The sequence below is a fragment of the Sinocyclocheilus rhinocerous genome, unplaced genomic scaffold, assembly GCF_001515625.1.
Source record: "Sinocyclocheilus rhinocerous isolate Xijiao unplaced genomic scaffold, SAMN03320098_v1.1 scaffold144, whole genome shotgun sequence".
NCBI lineage: Eukaryota > Metazoa > Chordata > Actinopteri > Cypriniformes > Cyprinidae > Sinocyclocheilus > Sinocyclocheilus rhinocerous.
The window spans coordinates 259,959-282,254 of NW_015645650.1; the positions used below are offsets into that span (position 1 = coordinate 259,959).

A 22,296-nucleotide genomic window follows, 5' to 3' on the forward strand; every position below is an offset into this window, starting at 1 on the left:
TTGTGAAATGCCATAAAATCAAGAATATGTCATTTGTTTAATCTTTATTTAATTGACTGAAGTACAAAGGAAAAAGTTCCAATGTTTTCACTGGCCAACTTAATTTTATTTTGTTAATATAAACATATTTTGAGCCATGATCCAGCTTTGCTTGCAAAGACTGAGAAGTTCCTTTTATACCCAAACATGATACCCTCACCTATTACCAATTCACCTGCTTGCTGTGAACTGTTTCAAAACAGTTTATTTGGTTATTCTATAACCTTTTCACTTTTATTTTGCCTCTGTCCCAACATTTTTGGAGTGTTTTGCAGACTTCAAAATAAAAATTTGTTACAAAATACATTTAAGTTGGTCAGTGAAAACTTTGGAAATCTTTTCTTTGTACTTTTCTTTGTGTGTAAAATAGAATGAACAAATCACAGATTTTATCATTTTACAAAACGTCCCAACTTTTCTAGAATTAGGGTTGTACTTAGTTTTCTTTAAAGTATTTGTAAGCAAACTTTGAAATATTCTCACAAAATTTATGAAATATAGTAAAGTAGGGTTTACATTTCTTCCATTTGCATGTGTAAACATGGTATTTACCCACCAAAATAACCATGTCCACTATGTCAGAAAAAAAGGGAATTCAATATATTCTCAAAAAACAGGGTATTTTCTAAAACTAAGGGATAAATATAATTTTTCACTGAAAGCTAATTGAAAACATCCAAACATATCACAGCAGTAAAAAGGGTGTTAAAGAATAGAAGAAAAGGGAATTCAATATATTCTCAAAAAACAGGGTATTTTCTAAAACTAAGGGATAAATATAATTTTTCACTGAAAGCTAATTGAAAACATCCAAACATATCACAGCAGTAAAAAGGGTGTTAAAGAATAGAAGAACAAACTAAAATCTCTTCTGTCACTGTGGATATATTCTAAACAGGAATTTTTATTAATCTTTTTTAAATTTGGGGCAACAAGGTATATCAGCATCTCAACAACATTGAAGCTGTAGCATTGAAAATCACCAACATGCTTAATAACTCTGTAAATTAATGATATTACACTTATTTTAAAATAATTTACTGTAAAAAAGTACTTTACTGTCTTTTTTTATCAATTCAATGCATCCTTGAATTAAAGTAATTTCTTAAAAATCATAATGATCCTATACATTTGAATTACTGTAAATATAATAACAATCCTCATTATAAACACAAAATAATAATAATAATCAACTGTAATATTCAGTGAGGACAATTAGACTATGTTTTATTTGATGTCATGTAACAAACTGTCTTAGTGTAACCATGCATATTTTGGATACCAATTTCCTATGATTATAATTGGTTCATATGACTGAGAATTACTTGGTTTCATATACAATTAATAACAAAATAAAGATAATTAAGAAAAAATACATATAGAAATGCCACTGGTAGCTTTTTAGAAACAGGATGGTAACATAACAGGGTACTATCAACATTGTATAAAATATAACATAAAGTTTAATTATAAACATGGCTTGTAAAACAATGAAATCTCAATATATTTGAGTAACTCGTAATGTCCCGAGGTTGATGTCCTGCCTGTAACTGTTTTAAAAAAATACCACAGGTGCTTTTGCAATCACAGTCCAAGCAGTTTTTCTGCCTGTTCGCGCAGTTTGTGCTTCTGGATCTGAGAGAGATGAAGAAAAGTAACAGCTATTAAAGGGTTCAATCTGTCGACAGCAAACCACAACTCTTTAAAGCAAAGGTGTCACAGTAGCCCTCGAATGTCTGAAACCACTTCAGTGGGTTTCATGCAGACGGGGAAATTGCTTGGATTTCTTCTGTCTAGAGACTACTGTGAATCCACCCAAGAAAACACCACTTTAAGATTTTCTTCATATTTAACATGATGTACCCACAGAGACGCAGAGAGGAGTGGTGACAAAGTAAAGAGAGATCATTCTGACAGAACATGACTTTCTCTGGACTAAATGAATCATAGGAATAGTTTATTTTTTATTATTAATATTATTATTTCATTACCACTGTAACAGCAACTTTCATATTGTCTCATATCACTTACCTTGCCTGTGACAGTCAGAGGATATCCCTGAACAAACGTTACATAGCGAGGCACCTTGTAATAGGCAATCTGCGAAAAACAACAGCAGTATTTAAATGGCAGTTGCATAACATGTGCTGGTGAACCAACGACAATATTGTTATTTAAGTGTTTTTGAGCTACTATTATAACTTTTATTAATATTTTGAATTAGTTTTGTTTTTCTGTTTTCATTTTAATTTGAGTTAAACTTTTAATAATTTTGTTATGGTTTTGTCATTTGTATTATTTATTTATTTTTTTTAAGGATTTTATCATTTTAGTTTAGTTTTAGTTATTTTAGTACACCAAGTTAAAGTTTTTATCTATAATAAGGAAAATGTTTTTTTTTATGGTTTTAGTTTTAGTTTACTATAATAACCCTGGATGCATAAAGCATAAACTGCAGATATTCTGACCTTTCCTTTGCAGTAGGCCTTGATCTCTTCTGCAGTGCATTCCTGACCAGTCTTGATTGTAATACAAGCACAAACTTCCTCCCCCATTCTCTCATCCTTCACTCCAACCACCTGTATGGAAAACACAGATAGAACATGCTTTTCTAAACTGCAAAAAATGATTCTCTTCCTCTGGATTTTGTCGATTTTCAGTACAAATACCTAAAAATTCTTAAATCAAGAAACAATTACTTGTGAAGCAAAATGACATACTTCATCAGAATTGACTTCATGATTAAAACAAGAAAAAATGCCTGCCAATGGGGTAAAATAGTTTTCTTTTTTCTCATTTTTCTTTTTTTACCTCATTTTACTTAATTTTTTATACATTTTCCAGAAAAGAAGCATTAATTTCTCTAATTTTGCTTCTCAAACAAATCTGTCTAGATCGTTTAGATATTTGTACCAGAAAAAACAGTGTACTGTAGACCATATTTCTTTCTTTAACATAAACTAAAGGTTAAAGGAATAGTTAATGAAAATGATCAAACCGCTAGATATTATCAAGTGCTAAAGGTACATAAATGTCTCTGGTTAACATTGTTTACCTGTGCTTCCTGAATTTTAGGGTGTGTGTGCAAAAACTGTTCGATTTCAGCAGGGTAGATGTTTTCTCCTCCTCGGATGATCAAGTCCTTTATGCGTCCTTCTATTTTGCAGTACCCGTACCCGTCCAAACTGGCAATGTCACTGTACCAGATCACAGAACAGACTGAGTCGTGACTGTTTGGAATGAATCCTGAATAAAGTTTCTATCTTGTAAGAGAGGGAAAAAATCAAATGCACTTACCCGGTCTTGTACCAGCGGTCTTTTGAGATGCACTCCTGGGTCTTTTCATCATCTTTCCAGTATTCCAGCATCACGCAGTACCCCCTGATCATCAGCTCCCCCTGAGCACCCAGAGGCACGATCTCTCCTGTAGTAGGGTTCACTACTTTTGCCTAATGGAGAAACAACCACTCAGTGTGCTAAAACAGATTATAAATATGTATGCAGGACCCCTTTATATAGTGTTGTGTGTAAATGAACCTCAGTGTGGGGGCAAATACATCCAATAGTCTCTGTCTTTCGCTCCACGCTGTCAATCGGAAAGCCGCAGAATGTCACAGGGCTGTTTTCGGTTGTGCCATACCCAATCTGTTCCAAAAGAGAGTGAAGCTCTTCACCAGATAGCACATATACCCATTCAAACTTAGATTGTGCCTAGTTCACATTTTGTGAGAATGTCTAGAACCTATACACTGCGGTAAAAATAACAGTTCAGTTTAGCATTTGTAAAACGTCATTTAATTTTATTTACATAAATATTTTTGTTAAATAATGTATTACTTTATTATTATGTTTTACTAAAGTGTTATAGTTATTAGAAATTATAATTATAATAAAAATGTTGAATTGATCATTTAACATAAAATAAATCTGATAACTAATGAAAATGCATAAATGTATTATTTAAAGTGTAATATATTTTTCACATTTTATATACATTTTTTAAATCATGTATTATTTTATTACTATATTTTATTCATTTGTTATTTTATATTCTGTTAAATTTATTTATATTTCAAATAAAGGACATTGAATCAATAATTTATATAAAATATTTCTGATAATAAAAATACTTCAGTTTAGCATTTGTAATGTAATGTAATTTTAAATGAATAAATTACATTGTATATATTTTTTATTTAAAAACTGATTTTATTATCATAATTTATAGTATATAATGATACTGAACTGATAAAATAATATAAAATAAATCAAGCAAAAATAAATGTATATAAAAACTGTAAAAATTATTTGTAAAATAATATTTTAAACATGGAAAAGTAATATAAATATTTTAAACCCTAGATTTTGGATTCCACTGTACATGTTATGGTTTGTGGAACTAACCTCTGATTTCTATGCCATCAATTCTTGTTTAAATTTCAGTGTGCTTAAATTACTCTTTCTGCACAGCCGAATGTGGTAAAGGCCTTTTGCTGACATTTTTCCACAAACTAGCCTAATGGCAAGCAGACAGCTGAATCAGCTGAATAGGCCATGCCTGGGAGGCAGGTGAGGTATGTGGTGCGCACCTGAGAACTGGCACACCAGCTGTTGTTGCTTTACAGTACCGCTTCAGGCTAAAGCAAATCTTCCAAAAAACTAATAATGTGCACTGGAAACAATACATCACAGTGTCTTTAAGAGACATAACCTCATCACGGCACAGGATGTCATTTAGTGTTTACCAAACTGAATTATGAGTGCTGCCAACTGTTGAGGTGAGACCGTGTGACGTGCCAGACATTTATAATGTTTGTGAGGAACATTTTAAGTGATTTTAAGTGAGTCATGAGCTTTTGAACTCAATAAGTAAATAAAAAAAACTGTATGCATCATCTTTAATAACCAGTATTGGGATTTCAGTGTTAAACTTTGCTCACCACAATATCTAGCTAATGCTACTACTAGCCAAACACTAGCTACTTGCTGGGCAGTATATGCACAATCTAGTGTGAATGTGGACTTGAAAGAACCAAGACATACACTTTGCCCATGAAATGTTAAATTTGTTAAGCAAACACTAGATTCCGGCTAACCTGAGAGAAGCCGAGGTACTCACAGGCGGAGCGTGTGTAAGGCTGGCCATGGGGAGTTGGGGCAAAAATGGCACTAAATTGGACAAAAATGCCCCTGCACAAATAAATTAAATCGATTACGTCTGTTGCTAACAAAGTGTATGGAACGATATTCCGGACAATTTTCAAAAGGAATTGCAAATTGTATTTTCAATTGCGTTTTCCATATGTGGACGCATAAATTGTGACATAATCCAAATGCAATTGCAAATCCTGCATTACCGTTTGCATTTTCGCTTTCGCTAACGCACAGTGACTGCCAAATTTCAAATGAAAAAAACGCAATTGAAAATACAATTTGCAATTCCTTTTGAAAATTGTCCGGAATATCGTTCCATAAAAGTGAATATGAATAGACAGTGTCGATTGCGGCATTAAATTAAGATCTGCTCATGTTGCACCGTACTTAATTTTAGGCGTTTTTACAGTGTTGCGCATTTGAACCAATCACACACAATTTTGTTGAGCTTAGGAATGCAATGGTCAATCAGAGGCGTTCAGATGAGTCATCGTTTAAACAGATCAAGTTTATTGAGTGCGCGCGCGTTCGCTGACCGAATTCCGGACTCATCATAAACAACAAAGCGCAGATGTACGTACAGTGTAAGTAAGAGATTCATTTCACAGTGTATACAGCTTCAGTGATTATAACGATAGTCTGAGGTCTGTCAGGTCTTTGAACCAAAGAGGAACAAGGATCAAACATTTGTTACTCATAATCCAACCTCAGTGCCACTGTGAAAGCGTTTGTTGAAGCATGTGGGAAAAAATACTGGGTGATTCCACAGTGCATTTTCTTTAAAAGTTTTTTGATATTGAATAGCCTACTGTACATAGCTGAAATGAAAGGAGACATTTATGCAGAGGAATGCACCTCTCCACTCCATGAAACGCTCCACTGCAGACAAAAGAAAAACCTCCATTTCCATTGTTGTGATGTGATACCAGCCAAACATCTGGCTGTGATTATATGTTATAAAATGGCCCGCCACATGGGAGTGGCTCCTTTCCCTCCTTCTGCTGACTAAAAACAATGGAAATGTCTGGCACGACACACAGTCTCACCTTAACCTCATGAGATTCGGCTGCACACAAGTTAGCCTATGAAAGGAGAGACTAAAATTAAAAACACAATCACATTTCAGACCTCTGAACTTGTTTGTACCTAATATGCACTGAGAACCTTTTATGTTTTTTAAGGAAGAAAAAAAAAAAAGATTTCTTCTTAAAATTGAATCAAAATTTTGTTTCACCAAATGAGGCTTGTGGAAATGATGAAACATGAAAAATCACACGAGTATAATTACAACATTTTTAATGCAGCAAATTTTCAATGCATCGGCAAAAATTTAATTTCCCAATGAATTGTATGAGTCAGAACTTTTAAATGATTTTCAAGATCTGGTCGCTAGGGTTCTCAAATAGAAGTGAATATTATTAGTGAATAATGACTTAAATTGTGAGAAATTTATCTTATGACTTGAGAAGTCTGACTATGAGTCAAATGGACAAATTTTATGATACTTTTACGTGTTCTTTATTCTGAATCAATGTGTTTGCAGTTTTTTTGTAAATATATACAGGTGCATCTCAATAAATTAGAATGTCGTGGAAAAGTTCATTTATTTCAGTAATTCAACTCAAATTGTGAAACTCGTGTATTAAATAAATTCAATACACACAGACTGAGAATTATATTCCAATATAATTTGCAAAGCCACTGTGGGGAGAACTTGAATGTGCAGAGCATGCTGGGAAACCAATGAACCTAGAGGTCCTGGAGGATTTTTGTCAAGACAAGTGGACAATTTCACTTACCAGCACAAAACAGGGACTCACACACAACATCAAAATGACTAAAAACAGTCAGTGATGCTTGAGGTATTAAAAAAACACAATAATAAAAGGTATATCAACTTTTGAACAGTAATTTGAACAGTAAATTTGGTTATTACTTTGTCTTCTGGAATATATGTAAATATGTTATATCAAATAGGTTCATCAGAGAAGTTCTAAAGAAAAACAATTATTTTATAATCGGTTAAATAAATAAATAAATACAATTCTGCAAAGGCTATGTAACGTTAGAAGCAAAACTGTACTATAAGGACTTTTTAAATAAATAAATTAATTAATAAATCTTATTAATTAATAATATGTTTATTGTTTAATTTATTTTAATATCTTGCAGAATCTGCAATTGCTATGTAATGATAAGAGCAGAACTGTGATATATAAACAAACAAACAAACAAACGTTTAATTTATGTTTAATAAATACCTTGCAGATGTAGCCACTGCTATGTAATATTAAGAGCAAACTGTATTATAAGCAATATATAAGTAAACATTTACATTTATTTTTTATAAATTCTGCAATGGCTATGTAAAGTTAGAAGCAGAACTGTATTATAAGCAGTACTTAAATAAATAAATAATGTTTCATTTATTTTAATAAATATATTAAGCAATAAATAAATAAAGAAATGTATTTTAATAAATGTCTTGCAGCTTCTACAATGGCTGTATTATAAGCAATAAATAAATATTTGACATTTATTTTTAATACATATCTTGCAGCTTCTGCAATGGTTGTGTAAAGTTAGAAGCAGAACTAGATTATAAGCAGTACTTAAATATCTAACTAACTAACTAAATAAATGTTTCATTTATTTTAATAAATATATTAAGTGCTAAATAAATAAATACATAAATGTATTTTTAATAAATATCTTGCAGCTTCTACAATGGCTGTATTATAAGCAATAAATAAATATTTGAAATTTATTTTAATACATATCTTGCAGCTTCTGCAATGGTTGTGTAAAGTTAGAAGCAGAACTATATTATAAGCAGTACTTAAATATCTAACTAACTAACTAACTAACTAAATAAATAAATACATACATAGATAAATGTTTCATTTATTTTAATAAATATATTAAGCGATAAATAAATAAATAAATGTATTTTTAATCAATATCTTGCAGCTTCTGCGATGGCTGTATTATAAGCAATAAATACATATTTGAAATTTATTTTTAATACATATCTTAAATAAACGAATGAATAAGCTTGTTTATAACAAATATATTGCAGATTCTGCAATGGGTATGTAACATTCAGAGCACAACTCTTATAAACACTAAGAAACTATTATAAACACTCATGCGTTCAGCTTTCTTCCCCCCTTTACTCTGACTCACTCACCCCCTCTCTCTCTCTCAAGCTCACCTCAAGCCCTCTCTCTTTGCACTCTCACACACTCCCTCTCCTTACTCTGAGGTTGTGTGGACCACTTTTGCTGCCTGTATATGTTCCTGCTGGAGTAAAGGCGAAAGAAGACCAACAGCATAAAGCAGTGGACTGATCAACATAGCATTATCATGTACAGTTGCAGCTTCCTACTGGTGCTAGTGTGTCTACAGGTTTGCATCCCCTTTGTTTTTGGTGCACCAACTCAATGCCCAAGCCAGTGCCACTGCCATGGGGACCTGCAACATGTTATCTGTGACAACGTTGGGCTGAAGAAAATCCCCCGCATATCCGAGGCCACTCGTCTTCTAAACCTACAGCGCAACAACCTGGGAAATCTCCCAACCGGGGGCTTCAGCGAGATGAAGGGGCTCATTTCTCTGCACCTGCAGCACTGTCAGCTCCGAGAGATCTCCAGCCAGGCTTTCAAAGGACTGAAGAAGCTCATCTACCTCTACTTGTCTAACAATGAGATCAGCACCATCAAACCAGGCGCTTTTGAGGACATGACCGAACTGACCTATCTCTACTTGGACGGTAACCAAATTACGAGCCTTCCGAAGGGCATCTTTTCTCCCATGATCAACCTGTTTATCCTGCAGCTCGACAACAACAAGCTTCGAGAGCTGCAGCCTGGTACTTTCACAGGTGCTAGCGATCTCCGATGGCTTTATATGAGTGGCAATGAGTTGAGCTCCATACAGCCTGGTTCTTTTGATGAAGTGGAGAACCTGGCCATTCTAACTCTGGACCGTAACAAGCTGTCCACCTACCCTCTCCTGGCTATGAACAAGCTCCGTGTCGTGGAGGAACTCAACTTGTCCAAAAACCCTCTCAGCCTCATGCCTGACCACGCTTTCCGGAGCTTTGGCCGTTACATGGAGAAGCTCCATCTAAATGACATGAGCCTCGAGAAGGTAAGTCTGTGAAACTGCAGGATTAAACACTTTAAATGTAAAATAAATCATGAGAATCAAGATGCTGACTGTGAACCAAATTAATGTTTTCCACACAATGCTGGTCTCCAAAGTTGAGGCAAAGTAAATGCATGTTTGTATTTGGTTTTTGGGAAGCTTAGCATTAACAAACAAACTTTACATCCCATCAGAGCTGGCCATGCTTATGAACTGCAACCCTGTCGGAGTAAAATGTAGTCCAGCTAGACAGACCTGTGCTGGAGACTTTCACCTGTTTTCTTTCAATCAGATCCTCCTGATCCATTCCAGTCATACTTTCAGGCCTTAAAAAGGTCACATGTGCTTTATGTCAGATTGCATATGTGCTATGTCAGCAGGATTTCCCTCTGGAACACTATATGGTTAAAAGAAAGTGTTTAAGAGATACATCTATCTTTTCCTTGTCTTTGATCTGACTTCAACAGACTCTCCATATGGACTGATACCAGTGCAAAGTCAAAACGTCAAAGTATAAATATGTACTCAAATGCAAAGTACATTTTAAATGTTATATATACACAAATGATATTTATTATTCTTTTTTAAATATCGATAAAGCTAGATTTTATATAATGAATACAATTTATCACAAATAATATATATATAATTATTACCGGTAATTATTTTAAATGATTTCTATATACACAAACAGATCAACAAGCATCGCCACCATGCAGTTGGTCAGTGTTTTTTGTATGATAGGAAAGGGAAAAAATAACCACTCTCCCCTCACGTGTGGATATTTTTAGGGTCTATTTGCTTGAAAAATGTTATTTTGAGACCCAAGTTTTTTCCTCTCACTTGGTGCACCATGTAAACAGGTCAGCAAGGGTTAGCAGACGGGTAAATAGTGACAGGGTGTTCCGTGGCCCATGAAGAGAAGTATTTTAGGTTGTAGTTGCCTCACCTGAATGGACAATTCAACCCAATTCAGGCATTTCTGGCAGAAGAGCAGGTCGATGGAGGAGTGGACAGACAGAAAAAGTGAAAACAACCCTTCCATGCTGGAATTGATCCATCCTGCATCGCCTCAAATTACTAAACTCTCCACGTCTCTTGCCTTCTGAGTGGAAATTTCCAAAACGTCCCTTCAATAAGTGCATCTTTTCAACGCTTACATAACACACCCACACACACACTGTGTGTACACTTTCGAAGCCCCTCAACCGTGGTCTTCCTATAAAGCAGACACCATGCAGACCAGTACATCTAACACCTGGGTGAAGTTTTTAGCAGTCTTGCATACACTTATGAAGTTTGATGGAGGGCTGGAAGGAAAGTGCGGACAGGTTTACATAAGACCTGGCACATAGGACAGCATGAGAGAGGCCTTTCATGTGGAATAAAAGCCCTCAGTCCAGCTTCCACAAGTCTCCTTTAGATATTAAGAGTGACTTTGAATGCTAACTGTAAGGATATTCAACAAAGCAGTGAGTTATAGCATGTTATCGACTGTTTATATGGTAAACAACTGTATATCTGTCCTTTCTACCTGTCAAGTTTTCCAGTGCTGCCTTTGAGGGAGTGACAGCTCTCAAATCTCTGCATCTTGAGAACAACAAGCTAAAATCACTGCCGAGCAGCCTTGAGTTCAGCACCCTCCAGAACGTCACTCTGTTTAACAACCCCTGGAGCTGCACCTGCCAGTTAGCAAACCTCAGAAAGTAAGAGACAACAAAAGATCACTTCAAACATAACTGTATTTAAGCCTTTCAAATGCCTTTCATATTTACTTCATGGCTTCATTCGAGTCAACATCAAATTAGAATCGAACCTATTTACTTCTTAATGCATGATATTATGGAGAACGATCATTTGAACATGCTGGCACCACTAAGGCTGTGAGAGCTAATATATAATATTAGCCAATAGCCAAATAGCTATTTAGTCAATGTTGTAATAATTTGCATTCTTTCTGCTATGCAATGCCCACTTTTTACTATCCAATCAATTCTTGACAAAAAAAAGTCCCGCCTCATATACTTTATCTCACTGAATATCTAGTTTCACTCTGAAATAAGTAATTATTTAAGTAAAAAAATGATTTGCAAATAGCCGGCATTAACTAAAAATGCTTGGATTTGCTTGTACAGATGGATGGACACGAGTCGCCATCACCCTGATGCAGTTTGCGCTTCTCCTGGAAGCCAGAAAGGAAAGCAAATAAGAGACAGCACTGCTTTCGGTCGCTGCAAGGCAAAGACAAAGAGGGCCAGGAAGGGAGCACGGCTTTGAGATGGTGAGCAGCCCTGTTAATTCCACTCTCACAAATTTAGAACCTAAATGCAAAAAAAAGGTGAAAACATTACAAATGACATTAAATATAAAAGGCTACATTAATGTCCTCTAGTAGAGTAGTTCATAACAGGGGGCCAGGGCCTACTAGATGGCATCTGGCTTTTATCCAAAGCGGCTTACATTGCATTCAAGGTACACATTTGATCATTTCTTGCTTTCCCTGTGAATCGAACACATGACCTTGGTTTTACTAGTGTCATGCACTACTGTCTGAGCTACAGGAAGGCCATTACTTGCAAGTAAGTAATAAAATTATTTAAATGTATCTATATTAACAATCTTAATAATAAAACAACACTTAAAATAAAAAAGTTTAACATTAAACTGCCACCATATTTTCAAAACAACAATAGTAGCAGAGGTACATCAGCTTTTGAATATTATCTTGGACAAGGGAGACTTGGAGTCCAAAAGGTTGAAAACCACTGTTCTAAAACATAATGGCCTGGTTTCACAGACAGGGCTTAGACTAAGCCAGGATTAGGCCATAGTTCAATTAGGACATTTAAGTCATTTTTATAAATGTGCCTTAGAAAAAACATTACTTATGTGCATCTTGAGACAAAACAAAAGCACTGATATATTTTAAGATCAGTCAGTGCAAGATTCTTTCAGTTGAAACAGCTCAGACTTATATTTTAGTCTGGGACTAGGCTGAAGCCTTGTCTGTGAAACCGAGGGGGAAATTATTGTAAAATTATTAATTTAATTTAAAATTAATTAAAAGTATAAGATCAAAGTCAAAGTTGACCAGCAGTCAATTTACAAAGTTATAACTAGCTATCCTGATTACTACATTACAACATTACAAAACAACCAAGTCTTCCAGGTTTGAGACTCACACCCTAAACGGAGTTCTAATATCCAGACCCATAAAAAGTTTATGTGGTCCACAGAGGTCTTGTAAATGTGACCACAGGATTAAGGTTCCAGCTATGATCATAAAAATGAAACATTAATCACAGTCCTCAGTATGAACACAAGCCTCTTTCCACATGATTTGCAAATGTAAATAAATTAAGAAAAGAGGTAAATAACTAGTTTCAAGGGTTCTCTGTGGTGCACGGAGCAAGACACCACTGCTCTCCCATAATCTCTATAAAAGACCCTTTCATCAGGAGATACTCATGAGATTCCCTGCTCAAGTGCTGAGATGTGATAAACTGAGGATGTGATAAACTCTGGTAAATGGTTATGAAATTATTTAAGCACTGGTAATCCCATTGATTTGGGAGTGGAGAAACCTGGTCCCAAGTTACCAGTTTAGTCATTGGTGGTCGTAGCTCTATTAACAACATTATTTAACATTAGGTATTCAACTTTCCCATAAAAGTCATTAAATGGTTTATATAATCTAGTAATCAATTCATCCTAAAACATTACCTTCCAGTAACTTCTGTGAGAAACTAAAGTTGCATATTTGCACAGAGAATCAAGAGTCTAATGCTAACCGTGAGTGTTTTTACCTCTTCCAACATGAAAGAGTGGATGGTAATACTATAATTGTGGTCAGGATATGGGTTTGGGTCACTGCCTTGTGGTAAAATACTGTCTGCTGTGCTTTTCCAACCTATCCTTCTTGTTCCTCCTGGTTTTTTGTCCTTTAAGGTTTATTTGTGCGGTTCCATTTTGACTTTGGTACTATGTGCAGACCATCAGATGTCCTGAACTTGGCGATCTTATTTGTATGTTCCCGCAGGAGGACAGGGAGAAGAGGCCTGTCCAGGTGTCGGGACTTCAATGTGCAGAAAAGAAAAGCAATGCAGACTGCTACACTGGGACTGTCCATTTCCTCTTTCACTAATTTTTTGTGTGACATATAGATGCGCTGACTTAATTCATACTTAATAACACGAATAGCATAAATATGTGTTCACAGACATTGACAAACACCTTGAAGGAGCAACTGTGTGAGTTTGCAAAGAGAGGTTTCACAAACATGTACACTGCAAAGGAAATATGGCTCAAACTCTCAGTGTTCACTGTTATGGTAATGTATATGCTAACTCAAACAACCAGGTGATAAATCCAACATTATCACAGAACTAGTTCCTAGACCACAGTAAAAGTCAGGAGTACTCTTCTCCGTAAAATGAGAATTGGTAGACTAGATTTGCATTGATTAGCATTTACTTAGAGACTCTGTACCTTATTGAAGTATAAATGTGCACAGGTAATTCCTCAAGGTTGTATGTTTTATTTTTTCTCTCTCAGATTTCAGCATATTTTTTTAACCCTTTTTGAGTAAATCAAACCAAATGGCCACTGTAGAATGAATCTTGTCTATTCTACTGACTCTAATGTTATGGTCTTCCACGACATACTCCCATTATGAGGTTATGATCACAACAGAGCTCTTCATGAGGATCCTCTTTCAACATTTTGAGTTCATCCTTAGCTTTAAACATCTCACAACATTCTGCTAGGAATTTCCAAGGCTTTGCAAACATAACAAACCTTGACCGTGGCTAAAGCTGACACATTCAAGATGTGACCTGACCTGACCTCTTTTTTACATCTCTGACCAAAGTCAAACGCAACACAGGCCAGGAAAACATGGACTCGTTATAGCCATAAAAATGGTAAATGAGACAGTGTAAAGACTATGTAAGTAATAACACAGCTAGTCATTATCACACAATAAATCCAGACAGGATGATCAGGATTGGTTGCCAAATATACAGATTAACCATTAAGAATGCTGCGCCTGACCAATCAAAATCAAGAAATGACAAGTGATGGCGGTGCCAGAAGAAGAGGATTTGCGAAGAGCAGGTAAAATAAAATACATTTAAAGCACCACTATAGTAATGGTTTCTTAAGAGAATGAAAACTGGATGCACTAAAATTGTGCAATATATTCTTTGAAAAACAATAGTACTAAGAGATACTTGTTCAGATCCTGCTACCTTCTCCATACCTGGATCTTAAAGGTATAGTTCACCAAAAATGAAAATTCTGTCATCATTTACTCATCCTCAAAACCTGTATGACTTTTTTTCTTTTCTGGAAAATAAAATGAGTAATTCATAACAGAATGTCCAAGATGCTCTCTTTTTCATGAAGTGAAATTTTTTTGGGAATAATTGTATTCTGCGTACTAAATTTTAGTTTGCTCCTTTTATACATATGTAAACATTATTTAATTACCATTATAACTAGCTATCTCACAAATTTTTGCTCACTCAGTGTTTTTTTTATTTTACAGTGGGGTCAAGAAATGACAAGTGATGGCGGTGCCAGAAGAAGAGGATTTGCGAAGAGCAGGTAAAATGAAAAAAATTTAGACAAATGGAGGTTCTCCAGTCTAATGTTATCAATTTGTTACTGTGATGTACTCATGCTCAATAAAATACATTTAAAGCACCACTATAGTAATGGTTTCTTAAGAGAATGAAAACTGGATGCACTAAAATTGTGCAATATATTCTTTGAAAAACAATAGTACTAAGAGATACTTGTTCAGATCCTGCTACCTTCTCCATACCTGGATCTTAAAGGTATATAGTTCACCAAAAATGAAAATTCTGTCATCATTTACTCATCCTCAAAACCTGTATGACTTTTTTTCTTTTCTGGAAAATAAAATGAGTAATTCATAACAGAATGTCCAAGATGCTCTCTTTTTCATGAAGTGAAATTTTTTAGGGAATAATTGTATTCTGCGTACTAAATTTTTGTTTGCTCCTCACACAAAGCTATTATGGCTTCGGAAGACTTTAGTTATAGTGCAAATAATATGGACTACTTGTATGGTTCTTTTTGGAGCTGTACAGCTTCATTTTGTGGAGGAGAGCAGCTAAGTTTGGAACAACATGAGATTGAATAAATGACACCTACATTTTAATTTTCTGCTGAACTATCCCTTTAACAGTTATCTATACCAGTGTTTCCCAACCTTTTTTTTAGGGTTTTCCTTCGCGGCACCCTTTGGAAATTTTAACAAACTTGTGGCACCCTACAAAATTAATTTTGTCACAATATTTGAATTTCTAACTTCGATATGATAATTTGAAAAGTATAGATATTCGTGCCGCGGCACCCCGGTTGGGAAACACTGATCTATACAATACCATTCATAAGCTTGGAATCAAAAATATTTTTTTAAAGAACTTAATTTATTCAGCAAGGATGCATTAAATTGATCAAAAGTGACAGTACAGTTCTATATTGTTTAAAATCATTCTATTTCAAATAGATGCTGTTCTGAACTTTCTGATTTGAACTTTTTATTCATTGAAGAATCCTGCATCATGGAATGTATCATAATATCCACAAAAAATATTAAGCTGCACACCTGTTTTCAACATTGATAATAATAAATAATAATCAGCAAATTAGAATGATTTCTGAAGGATCATGTGACAATTAAGACTGGAGTAATGGCTGCTGAAAATTCAGCTTTACCATCACAGGAATAAATTACATTTTAAAATATATTAAATGAGAAAATATTTCTAGTAGTAATAATATTACACAATATTACTGTTTTACTTTATATTTGATTAAATGAAAGCAGCAAGAGACTTCTTTCACAGACAAACCGACCCCAAACTTTTGAACGGTAATGTATATTTTGAACAAATACCAAGCCATTTTTATTCAAATATAAGGGGAATATTTAATGCGCGAATGGAGAGTGAATCAAAAGAAGGCACATATCTTTTCACATACCACATATCAGAAAAGGACAATAGTAAAATAAATGTTTAGACCAGGTGAGCTGGGCTGTGAGTGACTTTTATATTAATTCTCTATCTCCCTCTAGTGATACTGGCATGCAGTATACACAGAACTGTGTTTAAACAAATCAATTTTTTATTATGAGTAACTACTTACCACCATTTCCTTAATACCCATGATATTGATGACCTTACGGATGACCTCAGGTGGACAAGGAGACCCGGCAGAAATACCTGACAGACACAAAACAAAGGATCTTAGCAGAATACCGGTGAAAGTGCAGGATGAAAAGCTTGATAATATTAATGTAATCTATCAGAAGTTCCATTAAGCAATAGATGTTACAAAGGTTTTGACCGACTTACCACCCTCGACTGATGACAAATCAATCTTGGCCAGGTCAGGCTGACTAAGCATGTCAATAAACATAGTTGGGGTGCCGTACACAAACGTACACCTGGGTAAACAGTGAATTTTGTGCCAATTGCATTAAATAAATACAGCTCAAATGTTTTTCCAGTTATGCATGATGTACACTACATGACCTTTGATCCTTACTAAAATTCAACATGACTGTCCTCTTTATATGTCCCTGTGTCTTTTATTCACAACAACTTAAATTCACTACGGCTAAGGTAAGAGGCACCAAAGTACCTTTGAATGATTTAGCATTATCTTCTATCACAAAGGAAAGATGTGCAACTCTTTCACAATACATCAATTCTTGTTTTAGTATATAAAAAAAAAGTATTAAAAATGTTTACTTTACATGAATATCCACATACTTCTCTTTCTCTATCGCCACCAGGTTGGCATGTCCGTCATACCCGGTGGATGGGAAAACCAATGTGATGCCATGCACAGCCATGACCATACCACCACCCACCGAGCCAAAACAGTGATACATGGGCACCGGCAAGCAGATTCGCACATTCTTCTATAAGGAGAACAAGGTTAAATATTACACATACTGCATGTGCCGTAAAGGAAAATGTATGGAGGTTTATGGAGAACAAAAGATTTTCTGCAAAATCAGTATGCTAAATAATGAACTGTATTTTTGCAAGTGTTCAACAAACAGCCCTTTCACTGAATTTGCATTGTCTTTTGATCACATGTACCTACCCTCCAGTTGTAGCCTGTGCGCACGCCGATGAAATAAGCATTGTTCACAATGTTGTGATGAGACAGAGTGGCTCCTTTGGGCTTTCCAGTTGTTCCCTTAAAATAATAAAGACCAGAACTAAATGATTTATTTAGCATTTACTGATTCAGATCACTTGGATGTGTTTCAAGACTTAAAGCTAAAGTGTGTGATTTTTTAATGCTTAAAAAACAACAACAACAAAAAAAGCTTTTTTTTTTTATGTAGAGACTACTCTAAGTAATTTCTTGGCTAATTTCTCTAAATTGTAAATGCTGTGGCATAAACATTGATCTATTTGTCCCTAACAAACTAACACAGCAACATCAGGCCAACCAATGGTGGAGCAGCACTATAATTTTTACTGACCAGTAGAATAGGGAGTAGTATGGAAGCTTGTTTTTTGTCATGTAAAAAAATTAAAAAGGTAATTGCAATTTTTTGATCTCATAATCCATAATTTTTTTCTCACGGTTGGGAGATAAACTTGCAATTCTGATAAAAGTCTGAATTGTGAGAAAATTAAAAAGGTAAAAAATTAAGAAGGTAATTGTGAGTTTTATTCTCAGAACTGAGATATTAACTCAATTTCAAGAAATTCTAATTTTTTCTCAGAATTGTAAGCATATATCTCAATTCTGAGTTTATATCTCGCAATTATGAAAAAAAAAGTTGCAATTAGCTTTTTTATAATAGGCTTCCATAGGAGTGAGTGCTTGAGCTAAACTGAAAACATTTTTTCTCAGAATTGTGAGCATATATCTCAATTCTGAGTTTATATCTCGCAATTCTGATAAAGTCTGATAAAAAGTTGCAATTAGCTTTTTTATAATAGGCTTCCATAGGAGTGAGTGCTTGAGCTAAACTGAAAATTTTTGCTATTCTGCAAATTTTATGCTAAAATTATGCTATTTCTTGCATCTGGTGATGCAAGTGGTGCGGAAATCACACACCTCAGCTTTAATGTAAATATAAATATACAGTTTAAAAATAAGCAAAATACCGAAGTAAACTGAATGTTTATGGGATCATCACAACTGAAGTTCTTCTGGAGGTCTTGTAGTTGTTGTAGGTGTTGGCTGCTTCCTGCCTGCATCACATCTTTCAAGTGAAAAGCTCCTGGCTGCTGACTGTCAGTTACAATCACAGTGTGTAGGTCTGGTAGTCTGAAAATAAAATAACAACTCAGTCACACTCTGCACCTCAATACTGATTATGTACACCTTCCTTTTATGACATGACCTGTACCTTGAACTCTTGATTCCTCCAGGAGAGGCTCTCTCCATCTCCGGACAAAGCTGCCTTAACATGTCACAGTACTTTTGGGTCTTGAATTGCGTTGGACAAACGACTGCATTGCACTGCACCTAAAAGAAGCATTAAAGAGATAGTTCACCCAAAAATGAAAATTACCCCATGATTTATTTACCATCAAGTCATCCTAGAAGTATATGACTTTCTTCTTTCAGATGATCACAATAAAGAGTTATATTTAAAAATATCCTGGCTCTTCCAAGCTTTATAATGTCAGTGAATGGTGGTCACGATTTTGAAGTAAGATAAAGTGCATCCATCCATCAAAAGAATTACTCCACACGGCTCCAGGGGGTTAATAAAGGCCTTCTGAAGTGAATCGATACGTTTGTGTAAGAAAAATATCCATATTTAAAACATTATAAACCGTAATCTCTAACTTCCGCTAACTGTCGTATACACATTCATGAGAGAGTGGCGTTACAGCGGATGAGGTTGGGCGTAGGCGTAGCGTAAGCTCCAGTGAGAAGTGACAAACATGGAAGCGCAAAGGAGAGAACAAAACACCGGTCACAAATTAGAAGTACAAAACTAAGATCTGTAAAGAAAAATGTCGGAGGATTTTGACATAAGCCAAGAGGACACTGGTTTTCCTTTGCTGTAAAAAACTTAGTTCTCACAAGACTAGCATATTCTCACCAGAGCTTATGCTATGCCTACATCCTACATCATCCACTGGAACACCACACTCTCATGTACAGTACGTGCGTACGACAGTTAGCAGAAGCTCGAGATTATGGTTTATAACGTTTTAATTAAATATGGATATTTTTCTTACACAAATGTATTGCTTCGCTTCATAAGGCATTTATTAAACCCCCGGATCTGTGTGAAGTACTTTTTATGATGGATGGATGCACTATTTTGGGCTTCAAAATCTCAACCACCATTCTCTGCCATTATAAAGCTTGGAAGAGCCAGGACATTTGCATTCTGTTTGTAAACTCTGATTGTATTCGTCTGAAAGAAGAAAGTCATATACACCTAGGATGGCTTGAGGGTGAGTAAAAAACTAAGGCCGTAAAACGTATGACAAATGATTTGCTACAGGCGCTTTGTCGCATCCAATGCAGACATCCTCTAGCTGTTGCGGTGCAATGTGACATGAGTGACAACGGTTGCTTCTGGTGTAGACATGGTTAAAAGCTATAAAAGCTTGTTTCTGCTTCAGAGTAAAAAGAAAGGTAATCATGCCTTTATATCTCACATTTTCAGAACTGTGACGATTCCTCACAACTGCATCTGTATTTCTCATAACTGTGACTTTAAATCTCACAATTACGAATTAACAGTAAACAGGCTTTCATATAAAACAAACCCTGTTTTAGTGAAAATAAACCCCAAACAGTCCAGTAGTTTTGGACATTCAGCTGTTTGTTGTTCTTTTCTGCATGTATAAACATTAACTTGCCTTTCTGAGAGCAAATTCTGCCTCTTGCAATTGATAAGCCGGGTTCACTGAAACCTGTAAAATCACAATAAACTTGAACAGGTTAGAGACCAGCTGTTGATAAATACTCAGACAAACCAAATGTCAAGACAGTCAAAAACACTCACCAAAATGATCCCTGCCTTGGCTGTGGCAAACTGCATAAGTATCCACTCATAGATGTTCGGTCCCCAAATCCCTAAGCGATCGCCCCTCTTCAGTCCAACAGCCAGCAGACCTGCGGCAGTCTGTTCCACCTAAGATCAAAATACCATTCTCTCTTATAACAAATTGCTTGTAATGTTCCTCATTTGGATAAAAGCATCTGTGAATGAATAAACATAAATGTCTTTCACAACCAGACATTTACGCCTTGTATAAAGGAGCATGATATGGATTGTTTTCTAAACATTTGGGAGGACAAAATATTCAGATATTATAAGATTTGGATGGAAATTTGATGTTGCCAAGTATTTAAATAGTCATTCTGGTTTAAAATAAACAAACACTTTTGTGGTGTACTGTAAAGTAATATGCTAATATGTTCTTGTGGACTCAAAAAAGTAAATAAATAAATACTCCACACTACAAAAAAATAGATATTCCATATTGGATATGTGTTGAATGGCACTGGTTTGCTTTAAACTTTCATGCTTTGTGAAACATTACTGCTCATCTGTAAATGTTTAACTTCTTGTCACATTGATACACTTTAACCTACTGCATCATGTCAGAGAGAAGCCACACGTGAAGCACTTATTTGTGCCAGGTAGATCATATCAGTCAATTTAGAAAAAAAAAACTCAGGCTTAGTGTTGCATATGCTAATAATAATCCCCTTGATACTGATTTAATGTTTAAGAAAGGTCATGAATAACCACAAATAACATTTGACCACTTCATGGTAATTATGTCAGTGATTAATCCAGTGGTTTTCATTCTGCTTCATGCACATATTTAACAGAACACCCTCTACACAAACAAATAGAGTAATATGGGTATGTATTGCTATTTTAACACCATGTTTCTGCCAGTACTGAATTTCACATGGACTCTGTGGTTAAAGCTTAGGTCTGATTAATAAAGGGCTGCTTAGGAATGTTTAGATTTTTTTGTAATTATTTTAGGATTTGGCCAAGATCTCTCATTCCACACAGTGCACTTTTGACATGCGGTTTTCCTTTCTTCCACGAGGGGTATAAAATGGTAGCACTGTGGTTAGTACCTTCAGTCTTTCAGGATTCATTTCTCTAACCAGTCCTCTGTAGAAAAACCAGATGCAAAATCACTCACGTCTTGGTAGAACTGAGCAAACGTCTTGCGCATTCCATCTTGCATAAAAACCAAAGCTTCACGGTCAGGGTAGCGCTCCACTGTGCGTTGAAGACACTGGTCCACAGTACTAGACATCAACGAATGGGAAGAGATGCCATGGGCATAACTGGTAGTCAGGGTTGGGATGCTGGGTGGGCTATCCACATGAATAGCACTAAAAAAAGAGGAGCAAAAATTGTGAAAAAAAAGCAAGTACTTTTTTTAATCTTTGTATGTATAAGTACTGAAGTGAGTTCTGTAAACTGCAACAACCATCAGTTTCATAAAGGAAGTATTTTTGTTTTGGTCTTGTGAAGTTCACACTGAAGGGAAAGCAGAAGATAAAAAACATCATGGCAACACTGATGTTTATGAACAAAAGATGAAGTAAGGGATATCAGCTGCGCTATTTGTCACTTTGATTTGATGATCAACATAACAGTTGATTTGTGATTTGAAGGTAATACAGCATCACAGTTGAAATTAGCACAAACATAAAGATCATTTCTTCTGCATAAACTATGCACTTATACAGCACGGTAAAGTTAGTTTAAAGGGGTCATATGATGTTGCTAAAAAGAACATTATTTTGTGTATTTGGTGTAATGAAATGTGTTTATGCGGTTTAAGGTTAAAAAAAACACATTTTCCACATACTGTACATTGTTTCTCCTCTATGCCCCGCCTTTCTGAAACGTGTCGATTTTTACAAAGCTCATCGGTCAGAAAA

The 22,296-nt window shown here is 35.2% G+C and overlaps 2 protein-coding genes across 2 annotated transcripts in view; one reads left to right on the forward strand and one right to left on the reverse strand.

Moving 5' to 3' along the window:
* Nucleotides 1-1,620: 1,620 nt before the first annotated feature.
* LOC107706880 (acyl-CoA synthetase family member 2, mitochondrial) overlaps nt 1,621-22,296 on the reverse strand; it is a 28,077-nt gene continuing 7,401 nt past the window's right edge. The window contains exons 2-16 of the mRNA XM_016510712.1: nt 21,546-21,741; nt 20,381-20,509; nt 20,235-20,288; nt 18,758-18,876; nt 18,513-18,675; nt 17,491-17,586; nt 17,151-17,302; nt 16,731-16,822; nt 16,522-16,598; nt 3,577-3,684; nt 3,337-3,488; nt 3,095-3,236; nt 2,508-2,618; nt 2,071-2,139; nt 1,621-1,674 (exon numbers count right to left, since the gene is read on the reverse strand). Coding sequence (XP_016366198.1) covers nt 1,624-1,674; nt 2,071-2,139; nt 2,508-2,618; nt 3,095-3,236; nt 3,337-3,488; nt 3,577-3,684; nt 16,522-16,598; nt 16,731-16,822; nt 17,151-17,302; nt 17,491-17,586; nt 18,513-18,675; nt 18,758-18,876; nt 20,235-20,288; nt 20,381-20,509; nt 21,546-21,741 — 1,711 coding nt within the window. The 3' untranslated portion in view covers nt 1,621-1,623. The remainder of the gene's footprint in view (nt 1,675-2,070; nt 2,140-2,507; nt 2,619-3,094; nt 3,237-3,336; nt 3,489-3,576; nt 3,685-16,521; nt 16,599-16,730; nt 16,823-17,150; nt 17,303-17,490; nt 17,587-18,512; nt 18,676-18,757; nt 18,877-20,234; nt 20,289-20,380; nt 20,510-21,545; nt 21,742-22,296) is intronic.
* Nucleotides 8,421-13,840, forward strand: LOC107706882 (chondroadherin-like). The gene is made up of 4 exons (XM_016510715.1): nt 8,421-9,345; nt 10,885-11,048; nt 11,478-11,623; nt 13,382-13,840. The coding sequence occupies exons 1-3, from the start codon at nt 8,560-8,562 to the stop codon at nt 11,617-11,619; spliced, it is 1,092 nt and encodes a 363-aa protein (XP_016366201.1). The 5' UTR covers nt 8,421-8,559; the 3' UTR covers nt 11,620-11,623; nt 13,382-13,840.